Consider the following 20,058-nt stretch of genomic DNA (forward strand, 5'->3'; position numbering starts at 1 on the left):
GTGATGGGCTTCCCTTTGTGTGTAACTCCACCTTTCTCTCTGGCTGTCCTTAACATTGTTTCCTTCATTTCAACTTTGATGAATCTGACAATTATGTGTCTTGGAGTTGCTCTTCTCGAGGAGTATCTTTGTGGCATTCTCTGTATTTCCTGAATTTGAATGTTGGCCTGCCTTACTAGGTTGGGGAAGTTCTCCTGGATGATATCCTGCAGAGTGTTTTCCAACTTGGTTCCATTTTCCCTGTCACTTTCAGGCACACCAATCAGATGTAGATTTGGTCTTTTCACATAATCCCATATTTCTTGGAGGCTTTGTTCATTTCTTTTTACTCTACACTTCTCTTCTCACTTCATTTGATTCATTTGATCTTCAATCACTGATACTCTTTCTTGCAGTTGATCGAGTCAGTTACTGAAGCTTGTGCATTTGTCATGTAGTGCTCGTGTTATGGTTTTCATCTCTATGAGTTCTTTTAAGGTCTTCTCTGCATTGATTATTCTATTATCCGTTCATCCATTCTTTTTTCAAGGTTTTTAGTTTCTTTGCACTGGTTACGTAGTTCCTCCTTTAGCTCTGAGAAGTTTGATCGACTGAAGCCTTCTTCTCTCAACTCATCAAAGTCATTCTCTGTCCAACTTTGTTCTGTTGCAGGTGATGAGCTGCATTCCATTGGATGGGGAGATGTGCTCTGATTTTTTGAATTTCCAGCTTTTCTGCACTGCTTTTTCCCCATCTTTGTGGTTTTATCTGGCTTTGGTCTTTGATGATGGTGACGTACTGATGGGGTTTTGGTGTGGGTGTCCTTTCTGTTTGTTAGTTTTCCTTCTAACAGTCAGGACCCTCAGCTGTAGATCTGTTGGAATTTGCTTGAGGTCCACTCCAGACCCTGTTTGCCTGGGTATCAGCAGCAGAGGCTGCAGAAGATAGAATATTGCTGAACAGCGAGTGTTGCTTTCTGATTCTTGCTCTGGAAGCTTCCTCTCAGGGTTGTACCCTGCCATGTGAGGTGTGAGGTGTCGGTCTGCACCTAGTGGTGGATGTCTCCCAGTTAGGCTACTCAGGGGTCAGGGACCCACTTGAGCAGGCAGTCTGTCCGTTCTTAGATCTCAACCTCCGTATTGGGAGATCCACTGCTCTCTTCAAAGATGTCAGACAGGGGCATTTACCTCTGCTGAGGTTTCTGCTGCCTTTTGTTTATGCCCTGTCCCCAGAGGTGGAGTCTACAGAGGCAGGCCGGCCTCCTTGAGCTGTGGTGGGCTCCACCCAATTCGAGCTTCCCGGCAACTTTGTTTACCTACTTAAGCCTCAGCAACGGTGGGCACCCCTCCCCTAGCCTCACTGCCGCCTTGCAGTTAGATCTCAGACTGTTGTGCTAACAATGAGGGAGGCTCCGTGGGCGTGGGACCCTCTGGGCCAGGTGTGGGATATAATCTCCTGGTGTGCCATTCGCTAAGCCCCTTGGTAAAGCACAGTATTAGGGTGGGAGTTACCCTATTTTCCAGGTGTTGTGTGTCTCAATTTCCTTCCGCTAGGAAAAGGAATTCCCTTCCCCCTTGCGCTTCCCAGGTTAGGCAGTGCCTCACCCTGCTTCAGCTCTTGCTGGTTGGGCTGCACCCGTGGATCAGCGCCACCTGTCCGACATGCACCAATGAGATGAACCTGGTACCTCAGTTGAAAATGCAGAAATCACCCGTCTTCTGTGTCGCTCACACTGGGAGCTGGAGACTGGAGCTGTTCCTATTCGGCCATCTTGGGCACGCACCCTGTTTTTTTTTTTAACCAACAGGGAGTGTTAATTTTTAAAATTTTGACAATCTTCTGGGTGAAAACAGCATTGTATTTTAGTTATCATTTGCTTTTTAATATTATCATGTAAGTAACAGAGATACTAAACCCAGAAGGATAAGGGAGCAAAGATGAGAAAAATAAACACACATATAAACAACAATAAGAAATCTGTCTAAAATATTGGAAAATCAGAATAAGAAATGAAATATGACTGTAACGCTAAACATCAGTAATAAAAATGACTGTTAAATTTAAAAATAAGGCAGAGCAACCACAAATGACATGAGAATAAGGCAGACAAAGTTAAAGCACCTAAAATCTTTGTCTTGTTTGAAAGGAGGATAGAGATATTGATTACCTTCAGATGCTGCCACATTTGATAAGCATGTTAAAAATGTAAGACTGACTTTTAACTAATGTAATTAGAATTTAAAACTCCTAAATCAGTAGGGGAAAATTAAAGAAGACTTTAAATAAAAGGTTAATTTATTTAATATAAGTGATGCAAGGAAAACAAAAGAAGCACAGTAAGACATAGTGAATACAAAGCACAATATATTGTAACAGAAACCAATGTAAATAGCACAGTGATCACAAGTATAAATAGCTTAAATGTGGGGGTTAAAGGAAAGTTCTCAGATTAGATTAACAATATCGCAAAATCCAGTTACATGCCCTTCATAAGATCACAAAAAACCTAAAAACATGAAAATGTTAAATCAAAACCAGATAAAAGATACACAAAGCAAACACTAACAGGAGACAGAAAGACAGCTTATGTAGTTACAGACATATCTAAATGTATAGTCTAAAACCAAAGGCATTAGTAAAAACAAAGACAGCCATTACATAATGATAATGAAGTCACCAGAACATTATACTAAAACTGAATTAGTCTGCACCTAGCAATAAAACTACAAAACATGTAAGAAATATAGGAGAATTATAAGAAGGAATTAATTGACAAATTGAACAAATTGAAACACATTTCTCAATGATTATAGAATAAGTGGGAAAAGGAATAAGAATATCAAATAAGCTTGTTGATGTTCTTGTCTGTAACATCTAGAAGTCAAAATATATTCTTTAAAACTAATAAATCAAGTGCACATATTTACATATTTAAGAGTACACAGGTAGACACACACACACACACACACACACAAAGAAAGAGGAAGGGAGAAGATATGAGCTAGTTTTATGATTGTTCATTATAGAAGACTAACAGGAATTGTCTAAAGAAAGAGAGAACTAAGTGTATTATATACAAATAAACTTATCAAAGCAACCTTGAAATATACACCTTCCTTAATATCTGAAAAGCTAAAATTTAAAAAATGCACAATAAAGACATAGTGAAAGATTTTCAAAAATAAATACTCATGTAAACATTATATTTAACTGAAGTTCATATCTCCAAATTAGATTGAATCTATTTGCTGTATGAATAATTATAAACAGGCTTCTTAACTGAACTTTATAAATGAAAATATTTTAAATTAGATTAAGATAAAACTATATTTTGCAATATGCAAAAGACACCTAACATAAAGCCATTCAGAAAGATGTATTCATTGCTTTCAACAAATAAGATGATGGGCAAAGGCATAACAAGAGAATGCAAACAAAAAGGAAGCAGAGGTCACACTCGTCTTACCAAACAAGATGAAATTCAGACACTCCTCACACACACATACACACACAAACAAAAAACAAAAAACAACAAAAAAAATTGAGTGTGACAGGAAAGGCACTTTATAATGTAAAGTATAAAATTCATATGAATATATGAGACGTATATTTAGGTTCTAAATACCAAATAGGTAGCTCTTATAAAGCAGAAGTTAAGGTAGATACAAGGAAAATATTCAGAAATGTACTATCAATAGAACACTTTAATTCCCTTTCCCTGGACTCGACCAGTTAAGTGGACAAAAAAATAGGCCGGGTGTGGTGGTTCATGTCTGTAATCTCAGCATTTTGGTAGGCCAAGGTGGGCGGATCACCTGAGGTCAGGAGTTCGAGACCAGCCTGGCCAACATGGTGAAACCCTGTCTCTACGAAAAGTACAAAAACTAGCCGGGTGTGGTGGTGGGCGCCTGTAATCCCAGCTACTTGGGAGGCTGAGGCAGGAGAATCGCTTGAACCTGGGAGGCAAAGGTTGCAGTGAGCCAGGATCATGTCACCACACTCCAGCCTGGGCAATAGAGTAAGACTCCATTTCAAAAAAAAAAAAGTATGAGCACAGAAGATAGAAGATATTACTATCAATAAAAAAAATAGATATGCTACATCTATATTGAACTTTTACAATTGAAAATAGAGGCCAGGCGCAGTGGCTCACACCTATAATCCCAACACTTTGGGAGGCCGAAGCAGTCGGATTGCTTGAACTCAGGAGTTCGAGACCAATGTGGGCAACAGCGAAAACCTGTCTCTACAAAAAATACAAAAATTAGGCAGGTGTGGTGGCTCGTGCCTGTGGTTCCAACTACTTGGCTGAGGCGGGAGGATCGCTTGGGCCCAGGAGTTCGAGGCTGCAGTGAGCTATGATTGTGCCACTGCACTCCAGCCAGGGCAACAGAGTGAGGCCCTGTCTCTAAAACAAACAAACAAACAAACAAATAAAAATTAAATGGCTCAGTGGCATAGAAGAAACATTTTTAATGAAACAAGTATAATATTGATGTTAAACTAAGACAATGCTCAAAATAAAATTGTAGATGAATTTACTTATTGTATTGACAGAAAAATCTTAAATAAAACATTGCAAACAGATTCTAGCACAGATTAAAAAACACCCATCAAGATCAAGGTTTTTTTTTTTCTTTCTAGAAAAACTTTTGGAAGTTCATGATATTTTGAATTTCAATGGATATTTCCTAGGAATGATGAGTGCAAATGAACAAATATGTGGAACAAAGCGTCACCAACATTTATTTTTTTCAGGATGAGGTGATGGACAAAACCATCATAGAGAAATTGAGGCAAATAGTGCATATAAAACAATACTTTGGGTGAGTCCACCCATCCCAAAGGTATATCAAAGAAGTGACTGCAGATTGGAGCCCAAGTCTTTGGTTCCTCAGTTTCCAAGTGGATTCTCACTAGGTGCGATCATGAGTTTGCTTTGGACACCCCAAATTCTAGCTATTTATTTTGTTTCTCACATCCTTTCCTTTTTTCCCAGCCCCTTCCCCTCATGTTACACCTCTTGCTAGTTTGAGATGTCAGTCACCACTGAGAAAGAATTAAACCAGTATTTTGAGCTGGCAAAATTCTTAGCCTAGTACAATTCCTTCAATTAAACTGTAGCTCAACAATAGTGTTCTCTAAAAATATGATTTAATTTTCTATCTAGCAACTCAGAATATTTTCCAAAACTCCTCCAGGGCAGAGTGGATTATGTTGGCGTGTTAGGAGGAAGTAGAAGGAAGAAAATGAATTGAGATGTACGTTTTGCTTCCATGTTAAAGTCACCAAAACAGCAGTTGAAGGGATATTTGTGTCAGGCAGGAGGGAGAATAATAATTTTATACCACCCTAAAAAAACAACCACACATACACCCAGATTCTCTCACTTCTCAGAGAACGAGGAAGGAAAGAAAAGAGAGAAGCAAAATATGAATTTGAGTGAAAAATCACAGAGGAGCCTGTAGCTATTTAGGGAGGGCTGCTGGCTGAAGTCAGACAGGAAGAAAAAGATCTAAACACCCTGCCCTATTTTCAGGTTCATTCAGGTAGAAGACAGAAACATAAATATGGGAGAAAGGAAGCAAGCCATATCTTTTTCCTCTTGTCTCCCCGGAACTGAACAGTGTGTCTGATAAGCCCAGGCCCTTCTATTGTAGACATTGACACTAAGCACAGAAAATGACTCAAAAGCGTTTCTAATGGGGTGAATATGATGCTTCAGTTTATTTAGGATGTACCAGAGGCCGTTGACGAAGGAGATCCATAGCTTGCTAACTGAAGCTTATTGCTTTCTCTTCTTAGTTCCCATCGCCAGGCTCTATACCACTCCTTGCTTGTGATGTGAGATCACTGATTTCCCTTTGTTAGGTAGGATATGATTTCCTGACAGAGATCTGTCCTAACACCAAATAGCTATGATGAAATTCCTTGGTTATTTTGCCTTTTTGTGTGCCTTATCATTACTGGAATGCTAAAGGTGTAGGAATAAAGTTTCCCTGGGTTCCCAAGAAATACAGTGTGATGGAAAAAGTACAGCCTAGGGACTTACTAGTTATGTGACCTTTGGTTCATTCTGTACTTACTTCATCTGTAAAAGGGAGATCATGATAGTATCTATTGCAAAGGGTTTTGTGATAATTCTCTCTCTTTCTTTCTCTCTCTTTCTCACACACACACACAAGCACACATTTATATAGTGCTTAGAAAATAAACTCATAATAAGCAATTGACAAATGTTAGTTATTATTATTATGTAGGCAGATCAGATTTTAGAGTTTGTGAGACTTAGACACATTTACACAGAAGAAAGAGCAGCCCTCCTAACTTTCTGGTCCAGTGCCATATCCTCCATTTTCTCCCCACCCCTTGCCATCTATCAACTCCCTCTCTCCTCTAAATCTAAATACAGGCCCCCATTTGATCCATATTGTCTAGGCCCTTCCTCTCCTCTCCACATGGCCCTTTCTTCAGCTCTGAGGGAAGCTGCAGAAGCCCAGCCATGGTGCTGTCTACAAAGAAGGGGACACACGCCTCTTCCACCCGCTCATGCTGTTACTGCATCTGATCATCTCCGCGCCATGTCCTCATTCACTTAGCCTAAGTTGAGTGTCTGTCTCCATTTCCAAATGCAATAAAACATTTGGGAAAGACTAAGGTAGGTGTGGGCAGGAAGAAGGGAAGAAGTCAGATCCAGTGGCTTGACCACCGTCTGATGCCTCCTTATCCTCAGCTCCACACAAGCCCTCACCAGTGTGAGCTCCACAGCCATGCACCTGGAGGAGAAGCACTCACAACCAGGGTCAAATACCTTGTACTTGGGGTCTACCAGTAAGCCTGTGGCCAGCCTTCCACTTCGTGAATCATCATATTTACATGAGAGATGTGGAGAGAGAGGTGTCAGCCTTCTAGCTCCTGTCCTGTAGCGGTTAAGTCAAGTCAGGCCAGGCTGTGGTAACCAACAACCTCCAGGGCTTTCATTAAAGAACAGCTGTTTCTCATTCATAGAGTGTGTTGTAGATGTGAGTGATTCTCTGGGGCAGCGGCTCTTCCTGGTGACTCAGCTAATTAGACTGCTTTTCTACTGGGATTGTGCTATCTCAACACAAGCCTGTCTTGGTTGACTTGGTAGGGGAGGAGGAGAAGAGTCATGCGCAGGGAGTTAAATTCTTTGACCAGGAACCTTTTGTTCACTTTCCATTGGTAAGAACGAGTCACACAGCTCCAGGAGAGTAGGAAGTCTAGTTTCTTGTTTTCCATGGGCCTAGAAATTAGAGGATGAACATTAGTGATGTCTTCTACGTCTTCTCTCTTTTTCTTTACCTGTTATAATCTCCCATGGGGAAGAAATTATTTTTCTGATTGGTCTGATCCAGGCCTCTAACCAAGGCCATGTTTACTAACGGTCATAGAACAGTAAAAGTTTGCACAATTGCATTTCACCTCTCTTTTCTGAATCCTGCTTAATTAACTTTAAAAACTCACTTACAAACCACTTCTTGCTCTTCTTAGTTATCAAATATATTTTCTTTCAACTCCTTTTTGACAGATCTTGTCTTGTTCTCAGCTGAGTCCATCACAACCATCTAAATGGAACTCCCTCATTCCCCTCTCTCCCCTGCTGATCATCCTGTCTTTGTTCTTTTATCTGAAGAAGTGTACCTTTCTTCCCCCAAGCCTTATGCTCGCTATCTTAGTCCATTTGTGTTACTGTAACAAGATACACGAGACAGGGTAATTTATGAAGAACAGAAATTTATTTCTCACAGTTCTGGAAGTTAGAAGTTCAAGGTCATAGCTCTGGAAGATTTGATGCCTTGGCCATTGACTTGGAAAAAAAAAAAATCACTGCAGTGAACTTGTGGTTACCATGATATCCTGGGTTCATTCTTAATGTGCATAGTATAGGCAAATCAGGGCCACATTTCATGCTGAAAGATGATGTGAAATGATGAGTAAACATTGCCCTTTAAATAATAATAACATAGATGGTGAATTACAATTTGCACTTTTGGTTTCATTTGCTTAAAGATAGTGTTTTACTGTCTAGGTTTTACTGAAAGAATACTTAACTAAACACTTCAGTCAAATCATTCCAGTGTAACAGTCCTCACAAGGGGGAAGGCAGAAGGGCAAAAGTGCCAAGGTATTCCCTCCAGCCCTTCTATTTTTATTGATTGACTGATTGATTGATTAAGACAGGGCCTTGCTCTGTTACCCATGCTGGAGTGCAGTGGTGCATTCATGGCTCACTGCAACTTTGAACTTTTGGGCTCAAGCAGTCCTCCTACCTCAGCCTCCAAAGTAGCTAAGACCACAGGTGCATGCCACCATATTTTTTTCTTTAATATTTTAAAATTTTATTTAGACACGGGAGTCTCACTATGTTTTCCAGGTTGGTCTCTAACTCCTGGCCTCAAGCAATCTTCCTCCTCAGCCTCCCAAAGTGCTGGGATTATGGGCATGAGCCATCATCGCTGCTCTCTCTAGCCCTTTTTAAGTCTCTAATCCCATTCAGGAGGCCTCTGCATTCATGACTTAATCACCTCCTAAAGGGCCCACCTTTTGATACTATCACGTTGGTGATTAAGTTGCAGCACATGAATTTTGAGTGACATTCAGACCACAGCATTTTGGAGAAAATTGTCCCTTTCTTTTCTTTTTTATCTTCAATTCCTCTTTTCTACAGATGCCTTCCACTTCACTTGGAACCTTGTTAAGATCTCTCCTGTCTTAAAAATTTCTTTTTCCAGAACACCAGAACTCATTGCTTCTGTCTAACCGTAACTTTGTACTCGTTACCAGTCTCTACCCATTTCTACCTCTGACTCCTCGGCCTCAGGTAACTACTACTGTACTCTTCACTTCGATGAGGTCAACTTTTTTAGATTCCACATAAGAGTGAAATCACGTCATATTGTCCTTCTGTTCTTGGTTTATTTCACTTAACATAGGGCCCTCCAGGTTCACCCATGTTGTTGCAAATGACAGGATTTCATGCTTTTTTATGGTTGAATAGTATTCCATCATGTATATATATCACATACTAATTACCCTGCTTTAATCACTACACAATGTATACGTGCGTTGAAACATCATGCTGTGCCCCATAAATATGTACAATCATTACGTGTCAATTTAAAAAACCCAAGAAAAGTATTTTTTCTTGGTGTTGTTTTTTCTCAAGTGTATCCCATTTTTCTTTGTTTTCACTTTCAAAATTCTTGAAAGACTCTTTTAATCTGCTCCCTTTGTTTTCTTGTTTCCAATTCACTCTTTTGAAATATGGCTTCTACCTTTAACACTCTGCTGTCCTCTTGAAGGTTATTGGTGCCCTATTAATCATAAAACACAATACTGCTCTCTTATATTGTATCCTGGTGAGCCTTTTTGCAGAATTTTATTATTTGAGAATTCTCTTTCCGTGTTTTTTTTAAATTTTTTTTTTTGTGGTCCTTTTGGCTTATAGGAAACCGTACTCTCCAAATGTTCTCTATGTCTTCTATTTCTTCTTTGATAATCCCTTTACTAAATCCTCTTGAGGCATACGCTTCAGAATGCTTAATTTACATACTCTTAGTTCCTTCTTAATTTACACACTGCCTGTTGGCAATACCAAGACCCCATAGGGAGGGAGGCCTATTGGTCAGAACAAGCCAGGGAATAGAAGGAAACATAATAAACAGTCTGCTTAGTTCTTCTAGGGCCCCATGATGTGTCGAATATATATTTTTACTTCTTCTCCCAGCCCATTTTTAATATACCTAAATTACTATCAGTGATTCTGCAGGCAAACAATGGTTGAGTGGTATGACACAACTTCGTGAAAGTATCCTACCCAGTACCTGATGATGCAAAACTCTTCTATCTTGATTGGTTGTCAGTCCGAGGAGTTTCCAATCCTGGGGAAGCCAGAAAAACAGCTATTTATACTCTTAATGAGTACTTTTTGCCTGAGTTTTATGAAACCATTCTGAAGAGGCTGACGATTTTACTATCTCATTTTTTTGCTTTCTCCAGAATGGGTTCTGGGTGGGTCCCCTGGGTGGTGGCTCTGCTAGTGAATCTGACCAGACTGGATTCCTCCATGACTCAAGGCACAGACTCTCCAGGTAAGAACAGAGCAATTATTTTTTTCCAGTGTTTATGCAAGAATTGGCATGGGGGAGTGATGCCTTTCCTTATAAGTCCAGGCCACAGATCAGACTGGAAGTGGCTTTTGGTTTCAAAGAGCAGTGTTCTGCCCTTTGGCAGAAAAGTACATCTTCCCTCTTTGCATGGGATGGACTTCATATACCAGAGCCACCTATTAAAGAGGGGTAGGGAGGCAGAAAGAGGGAAACATTGTGTTTTGTTTAGGATCCTTATTGTGTATATCAACCTAAGTCAGAGACTGGGCGTGTTCAAGGCCTTGGCCTGGGTTCGAGCCTGCTGGGAAAAACCTGCAGTTGGCTGGGTCACAGAGGCTTTCTGTGATTTTTCGGTCAGGACACGGAAAGAAACCTCAGTTGGGGTATATATGGACAAATGAAACTGGAAACAAAGGTTGCTCCTTCTGTCATTTATTAAGCCACTACTATATGGTCAGAATTGTACTAAACAGTTTTGAGAAGTAAGAGAAGTTGAATAGAATACATTGTCTTTGTCCTCAGGCTACCAGGTGCAAGTTACTTGTCACTGTTATTTTTCTAGCACAGGCGACAGACGATGCAACCATGAAGCAATGTGAGACCATGACAGCACATATTAATGAGCAGAAACAGGATGTAATGTGCTAAGAACAGAATCCACTTTGCATGTTAGTTTCATTAAATACAAAACAGGAACAAACCTGGCCGGGGGAGATCATCATTCTTAGAGAAGAGAAACTGCCCTGAGTCTATAATGTCCATTAAACAATACAACTGAAAAAAAAAATCAGCACAGATTTTAAATGATGATGAAAAATTCATATTTCCCCCCCGGTTTAGACTACTAGAGGAAATAGAGAAGAATATACATGCTGAGAAATTGCAGGCTGTAACTTCATCTGATATTAGGTACTGAGTGAGGGATAAGTGGGGTTCACCCAGGAAGGTCATTCTTATGGCTCAGTTCAGAGTTGGAGGAGGCTTCTGAACTTAGGAATGAAAGTAAATTTACAACCCAACATTAATAGCAATTATCCTTCAAGTCTTGACTTAGATGCAGTTTCTTCGGGAAGTCCTTCCTGACTTACCTATATTATTAACTCCATTTGAATTTCCTTTTTATTGTAGTTATTGTTGTTAAGTGCATAGAATTGGTTTAATTTTACCCAGTGAGTTCATAGCACATTGTAATTATTGGCAGTAGTACAAGACTCTTCTCTTCCTTTGCCTCCATTCTCATTCTCTCCCCTCCCTAGAGAATCCATTCTAAACATGTCTGGTATGTCTGTAAGTATGAGAGTGGCCTTTAGAAATATGTAGCATTTTTCCCTTTATGTAATTTTAAAATTTAATAAATATCATTGTGTGTTGAATCACATTCTGTTTCTTTTCTCACTTGACACTGTGCTTTTTGAGCATTCTGAGGTCGAAGGCCTCCTCTTAGATCCATGTGGTCTGACGTAATTTACCAGGCATGGGTTATCCCAGAGGAGGGGGCTGGTTCATGGTCCCTGTTTTGGTTTTCCAGAAGATTTTGTGATTCAGGCAAAGGCTGACTGTTACTTCACCAACGGGACAGAAAAGGTGCAGTTTGTGGTCAGATTCATCTTTAACTTGGAGGAGTATGTACGTTTCGACAGTGATGTGGGGATGTTTGTGGCATTGACGAAGCTGGGGCAGCCAGATGCTGAGCAGTGGAACAGCCGGCTGGATCTCTTGGAGAGGAGCAGAGAGGCCGTGGATGGGGTCTGTAGACACAACTACAGACTGGGCGCACCCTTCACTGTGGGAAGAAAAGGTGAGCTGGAAGGTGAGGTCTGGCGGGGCTCAGGAATGTCCCCCATGTGAAGCTGGCCACAGCTCTTCTTCCTTGTAATCAATTTTCTGCTTTAGGATAAATGGTTGTCTGTATAGATGTTCTGGCCCCAGCTGTGATGCATTATCCTCACAAGTCAGCCACTGTGATCTTGGTCTCAGACCCCCAAGGTTCTCAGGGACTTCGAGGGCTAGTGTATTCTCAAAGAGAAGCAGTAATCGTGGGAGTACCTCAGAAAGTCTAAATCCTCCTGGCAGACACTGACATACCCGGTTACCGAATTTGGGGGCTGAGACTTGCCCGTACTTTGTGTTCGCCTGGGTGATCTGGGAAAGAGATTGATATAGTGATGGTCCCTAAAGAATCTCCTGTCCCAGCTTGGTGGTTTTCTTCCACGATGTCTCATTTTTCTCTCCCTTCCTAGTGCAACCAGAGGTGACAGTGTACCCAGAGAGGACCGCACTCCTGCACCAGCATAATCTGCTGCACTGCTCTGTGACGGGCTTCTATCCAGGGGACATCAAGATCAGGTGGTTCCTGAATGGGCAGGAGGAGAGAGCTGGGGTCATGTCCACTGGCCTTATCGGGAATGGAGACTGGACCTTTCAGACTGTGGTGATACTAGAAATGACTCCTGAACTTGGAGATGTCTACACCTGCCTTGTCCATCACTCCAGCCTGCTGAGCCCTGTTTCTGTGGAGTGGAGTGAGAATTAGTTTCTAGTACTCTCTGGGCCTGACTCAGGACTATACTGACTCAATACAGAGCCTGTGTCACTTCTGCATTTATCTTGGTCACAGCATGAATTATTCTTTCCCTTGATCTGAGACAGTCACAGAAACCAGAGTCTTTGGGTTAGGGTGGGAGAAAACATGGCAGATATCTATCCTCATATCTTCCAAGAAACAAGGAGGTCTAATCACCTCATTATGTGCTTCCGACCCTATGAACTGGTGTCCTCCAATTCTTTGGTCTTAGTATTCAGGAGGCATTCTTATGGGCTGTAAGAATTGGTAACAGATGGCTGGTAACTCCATGGGTGCCAACTTTGGTTTCAAAGAACCATTTTAAATTTATTTATTTTCTCTAGCTAGTATTGGATTTGGTGTCTAGTACAGATTCTGGGATTTCAAGAAGATGCTTTAAATATTGGGATGTTTTTACTAATTTAAGACCTGTTTTCCATAGGAGTTCAGTCTGAATATTCTTGGAGAAAGATGCTGAGTGGCATTGCAGCCTTCCTACTTGGGCTAATCTTCCTTCTGGTGGGAATCGTCATCCAGCTTAGGGCTCAGAAAGGTAATGAGCCTGTGAGGAGTGCCCTGCCGCCTGTCCCAGACCTTCCCCACTCCCACCTTCCCTAACGTCAATGATCTGAGGCAAGGAAAGCTGATTGTACCTCTCAGGGGTCACTGGGATAGTTTTTTCTGAAGCTAGAAACAGAGGATAAGCAGAAAGAGTGCTGACATTGCCAGTCATTTGTTCTTCCCTCAGGATAATCATATTGGGTCCTAATTGGGGCAATTCATTCTTTTCTCGATTTCTTTCCAGGATATGTGAGGACACAGATGTCTGGTGATGAGGTAATGTCTCTTTTCCCTTGTCTTTGAGTGGCAGATCATTCTCCCGGTTCTTTGGCCAGAAGGAGATGCCATGGGGGTAGGGAGGAGTAAGGTTGGTGCTGTCTGGATGGGACTGTCCCCTGAGTCTCTGGAATGGCTGTGGGGAGTGTTGAGGCTGCCTCCTGAGACCTTGATCACTGTTCCTCCAGGTCTCAAGAGCTGTTCTGCTCCCTCAGCCATGCTAAGGTCCTCACTGAAGCTTCTCTCCCTGGAGCCTGAAGTAGTGATGAGTAGTCTGGGCCCTGGGTGAGGTAAAGGACATCCATGAGGTCAATGTTCTGGAAATAACCCTCTTCCCTGATCCTTGGAGGAGCCTAAACTGATTCTGGAGCTCTGTGTTCTGAGATCATGCATCTCCCACCCATCTGCCCTTTTCCCTTCTACGTGTATATCATTAATCCCCATTGCCAAGGACACTGTCCAGAAACTCCCCTAAGACCTTACTCCTTCCAGCTCCAAATCATTTACTTTTCTGTGATCCAGCCGTATTCCTGTAAGTCATGATCTCCAAAGCCTTCTGTCTTCCAACTGCAGTCTCCACAGTCTTCAGAAGACAAATGCTCAGGTAGTCACTGTTTCCTTTTCACTGTTTTTTGTTGTCAAATAAAATGGAGATACAAAAAATGTACAGTTTAGTGAATTATTGAAAGAAAACCCCTGTAATCAAGTCAAGGAACAGGACTTTGTCAGCTCCAGCAGAAGTCTCTGTGTACGTCAGGCCAATCATAGCCTCTCCCTCCCTTCAAAAGTGATCATATCCTGACTTTATTGAACCTCTTTCTTGTCTTTGTAGTCTATTCCCCCAGGTATGTGTTCCTGGACGCCACAGCTTAGTTGTCTTTTACGTCTCTTGTACTTCACTGGTTTCTCCCCCATCAACCTTTTTCCCCCTTATGATTAATCTGTTGAAAAGCTCGAGCCATTTGACCTGTAGAGTTTCCCACACTCTGGACTTTGCTGGCTGCGTACACACGGTGCGGTGTAACACGTCCTCTGCCCTCTGGGCCTCCTGCAAATTGGCATCTGGATGCAGAGCCTGGATCAGTCTCTGGTTCGATCTTTTCCTTTGGAAAATCTGTACGTGGTGTTGTGGCCTTTCACCATGAGACACATAATTTCCAGCTGTTTCTTTTTGTGATGTTATCAACCATTGATACTAATTGCTTAGGTCTGTTAATTTATTGGGGATTGCTGAATGGTGATATTCTGTCATTTTTTCTTCATTTATATGCTTTATTAATGCTACAAAGAGGCAGTTCCCTTCATTTACTAGTGGGCTACTCAGTGGTACAGTGGAAAGGCAGGATCAGTGTTTGACTCTCCTTTTATTTACCAATTTTCAAATTAACAAATTGGTTTCCCACTACTAATAAAATCTATAGATGGCCAATCAGGTTTTACTTTTCATTCTTAAAATAATTACAAACAGAAGGATTTAAATGTTTGATAGGTTTTACTCTATTGCAATTTTATGCTTGTTAAAGCTTATTGCTATTTTTGGTGAGTGAAAACTTCTTCAAGTGGCTAAAAATGAAACTGAGTTCTTTTGACACAAAGTTCTTTTGATAATTTCTTTGTTATGTGGGATGACAAGATGTTTCTGGTTCATCCTGTTCATGTCTTGCCCAGACCTGGAGGCAGCCATTTTTCCAGAAATCCCTGGTTTAGTGTAGTGGGAAATTACATGTAAGACTATAATCCAGCGTTAGGGTGTTTTGTCCCACTGAACCTGCTGCTGGAGTCACCTCAAAAGTGGCGTCAAGGGAGTTGCCACAAGGAAGTGCCTCAAACCATCCTGAGATGGTGTGGGTTAAGACTCAAAGAAAGAAGCGCTAAATGCCAGGGTGATCAATCCAAAGCATTTATTTGGGGAATTTACCTTCAGAGGGCTTTAGGAGTCCTCGCAGACAGCAAAAGAAAAGGGATGTTCTGCCTAGGTATGTCTGCAGTGAGGGGGTCAGGGTTTAGAGTTTGTATGAAGGTTTAGGGCATCTGGCTTAGGGCTGGGACAAAGTTTCGGTGTTTAGAGTAACAACCTAAATACGTTTATCAGTGCCTGGGCGTGTTCAAGGCCTTGGCTTGGGTTCGAGCCTGCTGAGAAAAACCTGCAGTTAGCTGGGTCACAGAGGCATTCTGTGATTTTTTGGTCAGGACATGGAAAGAAAGCAGGGAGAGGAGCAGTGGGGGAACCTAAATAGATGGGAGTGGTCATTGTGTCTGGCCTGATCAATGGAAATAAAGCATTTATACATGTATCCATTTTTAAAAAATCAGTCGTCCGAGCACGGTGGCTCATACCTGTAATCCCAGCACTTTGGGAGACCGAGGCAGGTGAATCACGAGGTCAAGAGATTGAGAACATCCTGGGCAACACGGTGAAACCCCATCTCTACTAAAAGTGCAAAACTTATCCAGGTGTGGTGGCAGGTGCCTGTAGTCCCAGCTACTCGGGAGGCTGAAGCAGGAGAATTGCTTGAACCTGGGAGGCGTAGGTTACAGTGAGCCAAGATCGTGCCACTGCACTCCAGCCTGGTGACAGAGCAATACTCCGTCAAAAAAAAAAAAAAAAAAAAAATCAGTCTTTTCTATATTAAATCTGCATCTCCTTTCTTTTACACGAATAACTCTGGTTTCCAAGGACACAGGGAATGTCCATACTTATTTGCTTTCCCTGGGTTAACATAGACAGCAGTCTAAGGATAATAACACTCATACTAAAACCACCAAAATCGCTACTGAAAAGGTTGAAATTCTTTTACCTACTTTTCCCTATTACCTGTGTTCTCCCTTTTTACCTATGTTCTCCCCCCATTTCTAATTGAACTGCATCTATACTAATTGATCCTGTGCCATTGCATAGACTACTTGCTCCCTTATTAGTCTTAGTTCTGTGAGTAGAGAGATGTTTAACGCTCACCATCATTCCTTATGTGGATATCCCTGTCATGTGGTGGTTTTCAAGGTGTGGTCCGTGGATCCCTGGAGGTCCCTGGGACCCTTCAAGGGGCCTATGAAGTGACGCTATTTTTGTAATAATACTAAGATGTTATTTGCCTTTTTCACTATATTATTTACATAGTGGTACAGAAATCTATGGTGGTCACGTGAAACTGTTAGTGCCTGAGCACAAATCAAGGCGGTGACACCAAGCTGTACAGGTAGTCATGTTCTTCACTGCCATAAGCTTACAGTAAAACAGACAAACAAACAAAAAGCAAAAGCCAGTGACCTTGATGAAGCAATAAAATCATTAGTTTACTACGTTTTAAACCTCAAGCACACATCTGTTTAATAGTCAGTGTAAGAAAATAGGCAGCATTTCTGGTGCATACTGATGGAAAGGCAGTTGTCCTATGGAAAAGCTATTGTGTAATTGCATGAGTTGTGAGTGAAGATAAACATTTTTTTTTTTAAAGTGGGTCATGATTTTCCTTGAAAGAATGACCGAAAGGCACACTGTGATTATTCAGACTTGGGTATTTGGTAGAAATTTTCTCAAAAATGAACAAAATGAGCCTATCCCATCAAAGAAAATAATATTGACAGTGGAAATTGGAATTTCAAGAGAAAATTAAAAGTTTGGAAAACTTATGTGTGCCACAGCTTCTCACTACTTAAATATTTTTCTGATGAGCTTGGTGGTGATATCAACAAATATGGTTTAAAAATATTTTAATAAAATATGTCAACACTTTAAAGATCTGCATAACCCTATGAACCAATCATTTACAAATAATCAATGCATGATATTGCAAAGTCATGCATAGAGGAAAAGATCCATTTAAAGATAGACTAGTGAATTTTAACATAACAGAATATGAAAAGTTAATTGATAAGGTTTCAGATTCCACACAGCAACTAACCTGTAAGAATCTGCCATTTCTCGAGTTTTGGTTTCTTATCAAGGAAGAACAGTTACAATAGCTGAAATGGCTATTGAAACTTTCCTTCTTTTCCCAACTGTGTATCAGAGTGAGGCCAGATTTTTTTCTTGTAGTTTAGCCAAAACAACATATTGTTACAGCTCGAATGTAGAAGAATATATAACCAAGCTAGCTTTATTAAATAAAGAGATTTTTACAAATGTAAAATAATTCCTTTTTTTACTATTTTTTTTGTGCTGGAAAAGACAGCTATTTTCCATAAAAGTATGTTGTTTATGTTAACATGTAATGGGTTTGTCATTGTTATTTAATAACAAACAAACAAATTAATATAAATGTCACTTTACATGACCCACGTAAACTAAAGTTTCTTGGTGTTCTCAACAGTTTTACAAATAAAAAGGAATCCTGATCCAAAAGACTTATAAACTACTGATGTAGTCATCGTGATTGTTTGAAACTGTTTCTGCTAGGTGCCTCAGGAAGGCTTAGGAAAGTGTCTTAGTTTGTATGAGCTGCTATAACAAACTACCAGAGACTGGATGGCTTAAAAACAGCAGAAATGTATTTTTCACAGTTCTGGAGGCTGGAGGTCTGAGATCAGTGTGTCAATCTGGCAAGGATCTGGCGAAGGCCTGCTGGCAGCATCTTCTCACTAAGACCTCACGTGGCAGAAGGAAAGGCAGCTCTCTGGAGTCTCCCTTATAAGGGCCCTAAACCCATTCATGAGGGCTGCACCCTCATGACCTAATCACCTTCCAAAGGTGTCATCTCCTGATACCATCACCTTGGGTGTTAGGATTTCATCACATGAATTTTGGGAAGGCACATTCAATCTACACCAGAAAGTTCTTGCACTTCATAGTTGAAAGTCAGTTTTGTGGCTATAAAATCTTGATTCTATTTTCTGCTGAGTATCTTAAAAAGTTACTATATTTTCACATAACTGCTATCAAAAAATCTGATGATAATCTAATTATTAAGAAGTCATTGCTACTTTTGCTGAGTATCCAGATGGCATTTTCTTTTTCTTTAGTATCCACAAATTTTATTGAAATGTATCTTGGTCAGGAGGAGGGCAAGATGGTTGACTAGATGCAGCCAGGTGGAACAGCTCTCAACGAGGTACCCAGATGACTGGCATGCTCCTAACAGATGTTCAGACAGAAGGCACCTAGAGTGGACAGAGGGAAGACACAGAAGCTGGGCGGAAGAGGGAGAAAGCTGGGAACCCTACATGGGGCTACAGCACATCCAGACTCATTCCTGTCCTCCAGTGACTCCAGGGAAATGGGTGAGTTGAACTGGCAAGGAGCAACCCACTGTCACCATGACCTCTGGAACCATGGCAGGAGGAGACTCATTGACCACCGTGGACACTTGAGTTGGCAGGGAGAACTGCTTAGAGAAGTGGTAGGGGCAGCAAGCCAGCTGGTGTGGAGCCTAGAGGATTCGGTGCAGAAGCATCTGCAGTGGAGCATGGCCAGGGATGGCCATTTCCCTAGGCTCAACTTACTCCCACAGGAAACATTAACACTAGGGGAACTGTTGGTCCTGAAATCTATAGGCTGGTCTTGCCCATCAGATGGATCTGGTTCTATCTGAGCACCCCTTGGTCTTCTGGCCTCTCCTGGGGCCCCAGCCTGGCCATATCTGCTTGCAGGGCAGCCTCAGGTGCCCTGTGGGCCTGCACCATAGCTTCTACACTGGTAGACAATGCCTGACCAGTGAGTGGAGAGCTCCAACGAGGAGGCCCCTATGACCAGGCACCAGCCTGCATGCTCCCTCCCCACACTGCAGCTTCCTCTGGGCCCACAGCAACTCCCCGCATCACTTTGCTGGTACATGTCTGCTGGGTAGGTTTTGTTTTCCTTGCTTCACCAGCATATGGGAGTGCAATTCATCCCCCACCACTCTCCTGATGACCGCCATTGTAGACAGAGCCTTGGTGGGCACAGAGTAAACCAGCCCCACTCCCTCCATCATCCCACCCTGTGCTAACACTGTGCGGAGAACAGCAGATCCTCCCCCACCTGAGTGACCACTCCTGCACAGAAAAGCACGCAGACCTGCACCTGCCAATGCCCTGCGCATGAGCCAACACCACCTCCTGTGTGACCACACACACAGTTGCCAGCAGGGGCCCCTCTGCCCTTCCTACAGCTGCATTGCCTCTGCCACTGTGGTGGATGCGTGCAGGGAGGCGGGCACCCTGGCACCCGCTAGTACTCTGCTGCAGCTGCCACTACTGCTGTAGCTGGCACACTCAAACAAGGACAGATCCTGCTGTCACTGTACTATGAAACACTTTGGCTGACACCACTCATTGGAGTGTGGTGACCAGCGGTCTGGGAGCACTTTAGACTGCACCACTCCCGCTTTCCCCCCAACCACCTCATCACAGCAGATTCCTAATTCTGAGGAATCACAGAACAAAGTCAGGGCCCCATACAAGTCCCAAAGGATTACAGCATGCAGTCCAGGAGTTGGGAGTGGAATATTGGCCAAATAAAATCTTCCAGAAATGAAGTCAGTTGGCTGAATCCACCTTATACCACAATCAAACCCTCAAAGTCATCAAATAGGATAAGTAAAAAGGTCAGCAATCTCAAAGATTAAAGGAAAA

At 41.9% G+C, this 20,058-nt stretch overlaps 1 protein-coding gene across 1 annotated transcript; it reads left to right on the top strand.

Moving 5' to 3' along the window:
* Positions 1-9,610: 9,610 nt before the first annotated feature.
* LOC108512982 (HLA class II histocompatibility antigen, DO beta chain) lies at positions 9,611-14,176 on the top strand. The gene is made up of 6 exons (XM_017848564.1): positions 9,611-10,091; positions 11,638-11,907; positions 12,350-12,631; positions 13,115-13,225; positions 13,478-13,509; positions 13,698-14,176. The coding sequence occupies exons 1-6, from the start codon at positions 10,001-10,003 to the stop codon at positions 13,731-13,733; spliced, it is 822 nt and encodes a 273-aa protein (XP_017704053.1). The 5' UTR covers positions 9,611-10,000; the 3' UTR covers positions 13,734-14,176.
* The last annotated feature ends 5,882 nt before the right edge of the window (positions 14,177-20,058 follow it).

This window comes from Rhinopithecus bieti, unplaced genomic scaffold (genome assembly GCF_001698545.2).
Source record: "Rhinopithecus bieti isolate Rb0 unplaced genomic scaffold, ASM169854v2 scaffold_31525, whole genome shotgun sequence".
NCBI lineage: Eukaryota > Metazoa > Chordata > Mammalia > Primates > Cercopithecidae > Rhinopithecus > Rhinopithecus bieti.